General features: G+C 37.3%; 2 protein-coding genes across 3 annotated transcripts; one reads left to right on the top strand and one right to left on the bottom strand.

Annotated features, from left to right (window-relative positions):
• The first annotated feature begins 1,287 nt into the window (after positions 1–1,287).
• Positions 1,288–4,504, top strand: LOC133722319 (exonuclease DPD1, chloroplastic/mitochondrial). The gene is made up of 4 exons (XM_062149199.1): positions 1,288–1,521; positions 2,385–3,025; positions 3,762–3,967; positions 4,058–4,504. The coding sequence occupies exons 2-4, from the start codon at positions 2,445–2,447 to the stop codon at positions 4,282–4,284; spliced, it is 1,014 nt and encodes a 337-aa protein (XP_062005183.1). The 5' UTR covers positions 1,288–1,521; positions 2,385–2,444; the 3' UTR covers positions 4,285–4,504.
• Positions 4,505–5,016: 512 nt separating this feature from the next.
• On the bottom strand, positions 5,017–8,346 carry LOC133720743 (syntaxin-43). 2 transcript variants are annotated; one of them, XM_062147205.1, is made up of 8 exons: positions 7,921–8,346; positions 7,067–7,340; positions 6,498–6,587; positions 6,240–6,317; positions 5,944–6,021; positions 5,779–5,844; positions 5,622–5,702; positions 5,017–5,519 (listed from the first exon to the last, which is right to left on the bottom strand). In XM_062147205.1, the coding sequence occupies exons 1-8, from the start codon at positions 8,112–8,114 to the stop codon at positions 5,412–5,414; spliced, it is 969 nt and encodes a 322-aa protein (XP_062003189.1). In that variant the 5' UTR covers positions 8,115–8,346; the 3' UTR covers positions 5,017–5,411. The 2 variants fall into 2 exon arrangements, with proteins under 2 accessions (XP_062003189.1, XP_062003188.1); XM_062147204.1 differs by having other exon boundaries at positions 7,067–7,343; positions 7,921–8,345.
• Between the last annotated feature and the right edge of the window lie 835 nt (positions 8,347–9,181).

Genomic DNA, 9,181 nt, shown 5'->3' with positions numbered 1-9,181 from the left:
TCAGTAAGAGGTGGAGTTGACTCAAGCACATGTACTTCCTAGGTTTAAAGATATGATCCGGTTGGTATGCCGACGGCCCTGTTCCACTTGTGTTGGCATTTTGTCGGTTTCTGAGTCTCCATGGTTGGATTGACCGTTTTTCTAGTCTCGTGGTGCGGTGGAGATTTGTAGCTCCTTTTTCGTCCTATTGGATGATGGAAATTAGGGTACGAGTTGGCCAAATAGTGGCTTCTGCTATGTAATGTTCTTTCTTCTTGTAACAATTTCTTCTATATGAATGAAATGCCTTCATTGGATTAAAAAATAAAAAAATATCGGAGAAAAACAATAACATGTAAATATTTAACTAGAGAGAAAAGAGTTGTAACTTGCTAGACATTGCTTTAGTTGTACCACTACTTGGGTTAATCTCGGTTGCTTGCCCTACAATCTCAAGCAAGGTATACTGCATCATCATATGCTTCCATGTGAATTAAGATACCACTATTGACTTGAACCATGCCATGTTCCACCACCAAAATAAGTATCAAATATTTATCATTATTTTTTTTTTCAAAGTAAATTATATGAAAAATTGTAAAAAAAAAAAAAAAAATGATATGTTCTACCAATTGTAAGATTATAGCATGGGAAAATTTTAATAAATAAAAGTTTAGACATGATTTGGCAGTCGTGGCATTGCTGTGACATATCAAAGTATGTCAAACTTTATCAAGATCCTTTTTCATTGAAATTCTCTTTTACCATAATTTCACTGTTGGTAAAACATAAGTTTTAAGAGCTGCTCCAAGTGATCAACCTAAAAAATTTCAACTTTGGAAAATCATACAAAAAATTTAGGTTGAGATTTTTGAGTTCCGTTAGTTGCAAAATTACTTTAAATCATGATTTAGAAGTGAAAAAAATTGGTTAGAAAATCAAATGTGCAATTTTTGTCGAAGAACTGTGTGCTATAATCCATAATTTTAATTTTTGAGTAGAAAATCATTGTTCTGAACAAATTTAATCTTTTAATTTTTCTTATAAAAGTTTCAAAACTATGGAGTAAGGACAACATATAACATCTTGGCATAGACATGAACACTGTTATGAAATAAGAAAAATCAAGTGTAGAAGCTAAAGCACAAACATAGCCCTCTTTTTCTTTATTTGATATTGGTGGAAATAATAGGAATTTCAATGATATCCCCTAAGATTTTTCAGATAAAATAATAATAATTAAAATTGGTTCAAAAAATCGTGGGTGCAGTAAGGTGGGCGTTTGTTTGCCCTGTTAAAAAGAAAAGGATATAGTGCAAGTAGAGAAAGAAGGGAGCCAAAACCGGATCGAGCACGCGATCCGCAAGCTTGTGAGAACTTCCCTCTCTTCCTATAACCATCAATTCCTTACCACTCTCAACTCCACACGACTCATTTTCCATTCTCTCTCTCTCTCTCACTCTCTCTATAAATTAAACACTTCATCTTTGACATTTCTGCAAATGGGCTCCGTTTTCCAATTCCAGTAGTTGAATTTGGCAGGCAAGTCTCTCTCTTTTTGTTGCTTTTGTTTGTGTTATTGATACTCTTCTCTTTTCTCAATCAACGAATGTTGAAGTAGCAATGTTGTTGTTTGCTGTTGTTCTAGGCATTGATTTTGATGCGAGTATGTAGTATTATTGCTTTCAGCTACATGTTAATGGGTTTCTATTAGCTTCCTTTGTTTGCTGAAATGGGTTCTTCTGTTTTGCTTTGATTATAATCTGAGTTGTTGTTATTGAGCTTAAAGGTCCTACCTTTGCTTTATCCTTTTGCTTGCTTCGTTTGGAGTTTATGTGAATGACATTGGATTTTACAGCTCGGTTGGTTTTGTATAAGATTAATGAACTTGGATATTCCTGTAACGGAAATTTGATGAGAATAGAGTTAAGAAGGTTTGAAAGTTTGAATCTTTGATCATGTATCAGTCCGTACAATTCAAAAGAGTGAGCCGTTGGTTTCCAGAATAAAAGGGAATTTTTGTGTGTGTGTGATGTAGCTACCGTAATTGGCATTCAAATTTTGTTATGAATATCCAAATTAAAATCCACTTATTGGTTATTTGAGGTAAAACTGGAATCAGTTTAGATTCCATGGTGGAAACTTTTCGTGATGCGAGTGGGGTGAACTTTATAGAGCCACTACCATATTTTTGTTCATGTTATATCCCTGCTGTACTTTGCATTTGATTTGATAAACCATGCAAGGTCTGATATAAAGATCCATACTTTAAAATGGATTAGTATCCACTTATCCTTGGTTGAGTCATGCTATTTTAATATGCTTTTCTGGTTATTGAGGTAGTAATCGGATGCTTATTGTCATTATTTTTTAAGCATATACTTCTTTTGCGTCTTTGTTTTCAGGTCAAGGCATATTGCTCTTTATTAGGTTGTGAACTTTCCTTTGATGATTATTGAGTCCAGATGAGAACCTTTTCTTTATCAAGAGTTCCCAGATGTGGACTTTATAACTTAGCTCAATTTTGGGGTGACAACTTCCACAGTTCGATTAGGACTTGTGGATACAGTTCTAGTTCTAAGCTGCATAGTTTCAAAATTTATGCGCTTGATGGAGGAAACAGTAGGAAATGGACTAGAAGGCCTCTAACAACAAATACAGAAGGAAGAAGCAAAACTGCCCAACACAGCAATCCCAGCAAGATTAGGCAGGAATTGTTGGATGTAACAGTTTCAACAAGTGCTACATTAAATATAAGTAAAATTGATGCAAGTCAATATGAAAAGATTCAACACCAGGACATTCGAGAATTGATAGCTGAGAATGAAGATTTAGCCAATCTAGTGACAGTTATCGTATTTGATATTGAGACTACTGGGTTTAGTAGAACAGATGATCGAATCATAGAGATTGCACTTCAAGATCTTCAAGGAGGTCAAAACAGTACTTTCCAGACACTGATAAACCCTGAACGTGATGTTCCATGGAATACAACCAAAATTCATGGAATTTCAACAGATATGGTCAACAAACCTGGTGTTCCAAGGTAATGTTTCCTGACAGCGTTTTTTATTGTCCAAGATTTTCCCCCCTCTAGTATAGTGATCTGTTCAAGAGTATCTGAAGCCTTCCATTTGAGGTCTAATTGTTAAAATGAGTTTTCTTTTAATTGGAAACATGGGTCCTCGGTTGTCTGCTGCTTGAGAATTGATTATCCAAAAGTTACATATAATGTGATCAATGTGCATTTTTGACTATAACCATAGGCTAGGTCTGTGATAGCTGAGCAAGAAGACTATAACCAGTAGGTGAAAAGATCAATGGAGTTTCTTGGTCTGCACATTGTGCGCGCACATAAACCAAGTACTTATTTGGTTCTGTAGTAAGAACAAGCCCTTGCATCATTTTAACTTTTACTGTAAAGAACATCAGATATGCTCTTGAGTAAACTCAGGAGGTAGCAGCCCTTGAAAGAGGGGTGGCGGGATGCTATTGTGGCAGTGGTCCAATCCCAGCCATCCATGGGTGTCTCTCCCCATGTGGAATCACCTGTACTCAACTGGATGGCTGGGATCCTCCAAGGCCGTGCATATCACGTTTCTATATATTACAGCCATGGTAGAGCTAACTTTACTATGCACAAAGCATTATCTGTTTGCCAGTGGATCTGTTTTGCCCAATCAATCTGAGAAGCTGTGCACTAATGTAACTAGCATTGATATTGCTTGCCACCAATTGCAGAGAAGCCTACTTACGGATTTCCTGCTGTGAAAATCATGCAGGATGAAGGAACTTATACCAATCTTACTCAGCTATATCAAAAGCCGTCAAAAGCCGGGTGGTTATGTAATGTTGGTTGCTCACAATGGTCGTAGTTTTGATGTGCCCTTTCTCCGTAGTGAATTCTGTCGTTGCGGCGTAGAGTTTCCTTCAAACTGGCTGTTTGCAGACAGCCTTATTATGGCACGGAAAGCAATGAAGTCTACAGGTCTGTTTGTGGGTGTGTGCACGTACACTCATGCTTGGCATATATTTGTTGTCAATGGGATACTAAAGCCTTCATGTTTACTCTGTGCAGGATCAGAAGCTTCTTCAAAATCATTAAAATTGCAAGACCTTCGTGCTCACCTTGGGATCCCATTGGTTGGTTCAGCTCACAGAGCCATGTCAGATGTGGTGGTGTTGTCAAAAGTGTTTCCCGTATTAACTTATCTTCTGAAACAGACACTAGCCAACGTCGTCGTTGAACAATCCTTCTTACTCTCGGACCTCGACAATCCAAAGAAGAAGAAGAGTTCTGGGTAGATACGCCCCTGCTTGGTACTAACATATTTTCTTTGCAACCTATTATCAAACGATCTAGTGGCAGAATAATATGGGATGCCTCTTGAAGAGTTTGAGATTAGAATTCAAGATTCTTTGAGGATGTCAATGACTCCAGTTAGGATAGGGTTGAAAAAGAAAAATGTTTTACCATTGTAATTGTAATACATTCTTATAGATACAGTCATTTATTCAATCATCATATTATCTGGTGTACGCCTGTGTTGGATGGGATTTACAATGACAGAATAATAAAGGACTGCAGCCAGAATCTGTGTATGGACGCTTGTTTCTGTAATTTAGTAACTCAAACCAACTCAAAAATTCGAAATCGAAAAGATTGATTTTGCTGCGATTTGAAAATAAAAATAGATATTTGGCCAACTTTTTCTATCCTTTTCAATATCAATTTTTTTTGGTTCTCAAACATGTTTGATTAGGAAAATTTATACGATGCCTAAACACATCTAAAACAATGAAGATCAGTTCTATGCAGCGGTACGTTAGTTGGATAATCATGCAATTTCCACAACTATGAAGTTGGAGGTTTAAATTCCTGAAACTTGATTAGCAGGCCTACAATAATTTCCATAGCTACTCTCTAGCAGCTGATGCTGTAAGCACAATTGCACATTAGATGAGCCGCATCACATAATGTTGAGGAAGTTGGGGGCCACAAATTGATGTATTGAAGTTTTATTTGAAACAGTAAAGTAACTATGAAACAAATAAAAGCCCCTCATCTTACTCGTATGGTGCTGGGGAAGGAAAGCACCAAAATCCCGGACAAATGAAGTCAAAAGAATCAACATAGATCGATTGGCAAACACCCTTCCTCAAGTAACAACATACAATATGTGCTCTATACAATTTCCAGGGCATTCATTCCCCAACCAATCGCTACCCTCCCCCCTCCCTCTGTTCAATAATACCCAGAAATATGGAGGATACAACAAAATAATCACTTTTATGAAGTATATCTACCTATGGCACGCCAAAACTCCTCGTCTTCTGCTAGGGAGAGTATCTCTTCTCGTGTTGAAGCCTCTCAAGGAAGGGTTATGACAATCAGAATGTAACCAAAATCTGGAACCGACTATCCTGTCAGATCAAAAAAGTATCTCCTTGAGGACTAGGAGCACCAACATGACAGCGCACATGATTACAAGTACTGTAGCGCACATCACCATTCCTCCTTGTTTCTGTGTTCTCTCGGCCTGTAAACCCATATTTCCATTAGGTCAAACACAACGACAAAGATGCTTAAACAACTTACAGCTGAAGTACAATGATCGACAAAAGATGGAGAAGGTGGTGACCTTTTGCAATTGCTTGAGGCCATCCTCAACTGTACTTGCAACATTCTGTATGTTGTAGTCTATCCTATCAACAATAGTTCCCTGTTTGAAGAAAGATATTTAGTAAGAGACTGAATATTCCTTGAATTTCAAGTGCTGACAAGAGATTGGTGTTAACCTGGTCTATCACTAGAACTGACAGATCCTTCATAATCTGGGCAAGCTCATTCACAGATTCCACAACCTGTTGGAAAGGGGAAAGGTATTAGTTAGTAGTGAAAAAAAAGGCAGGATCAAGCACAGTGCAATAACAACGTTCCATGTACAAATAACATTCACTTGCCTGATGAATCTCTCTTTCCCTTTCTGCTGTGAATGCTTCATGTTTCTTAATCTGGGCCGTCTCACGCTCATGAAACATCTGAGAGCATTTTTACTTATTATCAAAAACCATTCAACCAAGGTTAAAGTGTTAAAGAAAGTATTAAAAAATTGATTTCCAGATACATGCTTCTTCTTCTTCTCTCTCTTTTTATTTTTTTTATTTTTTATTTTTAAGGATTCCAATTAGATACTTGGTTCTTCATACTATTCATGATTGACAAGAGCTTAAATAATTAAAAATGAGAGAAACCATACTATTTCATCCAAATCATCACCATCCATTCTTGATCTACTTCCATTTAGGTTCATCTCAAGGTCGTCCCCATCTTGACCCTACATACACCAACAGTTAATGAGTGATCAATACCCAGTGAAGTAGACCTCCTCATGTACTAAATGAATAAACCTTATGCAAAGTGCCAAAAGAATATGGCAATATAACATATGACATATGAAGCCAGATTAACTATATACAAACTTGAATGGTCAAAAAGGTAAAATTTCTTCACAAACCTCTTTTTGCTGTTTGAGGCGTTTCAAATAATTTGATTGTTTCTTACGAAGCTCATTAGAGAGGCTCTGAAGGTCCGTAGCAAGAGATACCTGCAAAACAAACAAACAGACAATAGCACTATTCTTTGAGATAAGTTCATTTATATCAAAGGCCAGAATGCAAAACCCTGGAATAAACCCATCTTAAGAAATTCTACAACCAGTTTCCTAATGATCATTCATTTCTTTCTCCTCAATATTGGCGAAGGTGTTCAAGTAAAATCTGCCAGATGCCAGCCTGGCTATTTTCTCACCACCGCCAACAAAGTGAAGAAGAAAGAAGAGATGCCCGTATTCCCATTTCCAGAAACCATCAGTTAGCGATGAGGATTTAGAAGTACAAGGAATCAGTGATAATCTAAATTGTGGCTTGTATGCACTCATGTTAAAAAACATGGAATCATGTCCAGCAACAAGAGGAGAGAAAAATCAAGAATCAAAGACAGAAAGCTAAGGAAAAACAAGCGTTGTTGTGCAATAGAGCTAACATTTTGTAATGCCAAAAGTATCTAATGGTTATTGAGTCATACCTGCACGTTCTTTCTAACATTTGAATCTTCTGAAGGCCCAGCTGCAGCAAGTCTTTGTAGTCTCTTCTGAGATTTCGTTATTAATCCAGTAATCTCTTGTGTAAGACTCTCAATCAAGCGTTGATCTTCTTTACCATCTCCAAAAGATGGCATTAAAGCCTTTGCATGAGCCTTGGACAGCTCAGCCATTTTTACCCGTGCCCGCTGCACATTTACTGCTATTTCTTCAGATACATCCACCCATGCTGGCGGTAGACCAACAGTAATTGCACCCCTGCTGCAGCCAAAAGAAATAAAACACACCATCACACATCTACAACCAAAACACAAAAATTGCATACTTGCACCCACTGATTGCTATTATGTGCACAGAATTTAGGGGGAATAAAAAGGGTAATGTTCCCCACTCTCAGAACTATCGACATATCACTCCTCATTCAAAATAAATTATAAGGCTTTCCATAGACTTCACAGAAAAGCAGGATCCTAAGCCATTTCAACAGCTCATATTGCTAACTTGTTGAAACCAACTCAAATCACAACGATAATTTCCAACAAATGATCTCCGTAAACGTCAACTCATCCAATCCTAAAGTCTGTCGTTACAAATCACTTCTAACTTCATTAGTACCGTAAAGATTATTCCTTGAACATTCAAACAACCAATGCCGAAATGTTAAGAACTCTGATCTAACAATCCAGCCTTCAATTCCTATCTAAATGCTCTAATTCAATGTCACCTAATGTGCATTCAGTTCAAGTAAACCACGCATTCCACACTTGCAATTCAAAATCCCTAAACTTCAATTCAACTTGATTAATTCAAATACAGAGATAGAGATAGAGAAAGAGACCTTGAATTACCGGGATCTTCAGTACTGAGCGGAGCATAGGATCGATTCTTATGCATAAGCGAAGACAATTCGATGACGGGACCTCCGGCGCCGGAGCTGGTGGACGCCGAGGCGGAGGAGCCGACCGGAGAGCGGACGGTCTTCAACGCATCCCGGTACTTTCTGTAAAGCAAAGTCCGATTCCTCGTCGCCATGGGCGGAAAGCTGTGATTCAGATTCGGACTTAAAAAGCTGTAGATCGACTGGAGAAGCTAGCTCCGGTCATGAACCGGAGGAGGGGAAGGTCACGTGATCGGAGATCCGGGGAAGAGGGGGGGGGGGGGTTGCAGCGACGGTGACGGCGAGTCACGTGCCCCGGCGAATTTGGAATGGTGGTCTAAATGTGAAGGATGGTGATTGTTATGTGGAGGACAAGGTTTTGGTCCAGTTGGTTACATTCGGCGGGTGCAAGTAAATCAGGGCCAATTACTAATAAATCCCTAATTTTGGGGTCATTTTGTTAATTTACTATATACTTCTTGGAGAAGAATTCTATTACAAACATTACCCCAGTAATTTTTTTTCTTTCTTTTTTTCCTTATCTGAAAATGAGATCAAGGACTCAAAGTTATGTGAAATTCGAGCTACCCTAAATTCAATTAAAATTTGAAATTGAACTATTAATGAAATTCGTTTTATTATGACTAGCCCTTTAACATGTCAATTGGTTTTTATTTTTTATTTTTTTCATTAATGTTGCAACAAATTTTGAGGAAGTTTCTTCTTTTTTTATAAGAGGTATTGCAGTTTTTTCAAATATGATATACTCTATTGACTGTCTTATCCTCATATAGAAATAATTTATTTATTAATATTTATATTATGTGAGGGCATATATGGTATTTCAAAAATTTAACCATTCACTCAAAAATTGGCTTAATTATATAAGATATTATGTGAGGGCATATATGGTACTTCAAAAATTTAACAATTCACTCAAGAATTGGCTTAATTATATAAGATTTTAAGAGTGTTAATTTTTTTTTTATAAAACATAAATGTTCAGGCAAAAAAAAAAAAAAAAAAAAAACAGACAAAAGCTATCCCTGAATGATAGCTCGAACCCAAGACCCAAATGTTGTAGGCAAATCACGCTTCCACTATGCCAGATCAGTCACAATGCATCTAAACAAACTAGAACATATATAAAGCTTACTAGGTCACTGGACCCAGTAGGCCCCAATGTGGCTCCGCCACTGAGTAGAAATACATCTCAATTTAC

This window comes from Rosa rugosa, chromosome 7 (assembly GCF_958449725.1).
Source record: "Rosa rugosa chromosome 7, drRosRugo1.1, whole genome shotgun sequence".
In the NCBI taxonomy this organism is placed as follows: Eukaryota; Viridiplantae; Streptophyta; class Magnoliopsida; order Rosales; family Rosaceae; genus Rosa; species Rosa rugosa.
The sequence above is the reverse complement of the archived record's forward strand: the minus strand, read 5'-3'. Positions and strand labels throughout refer to the sequence as shown.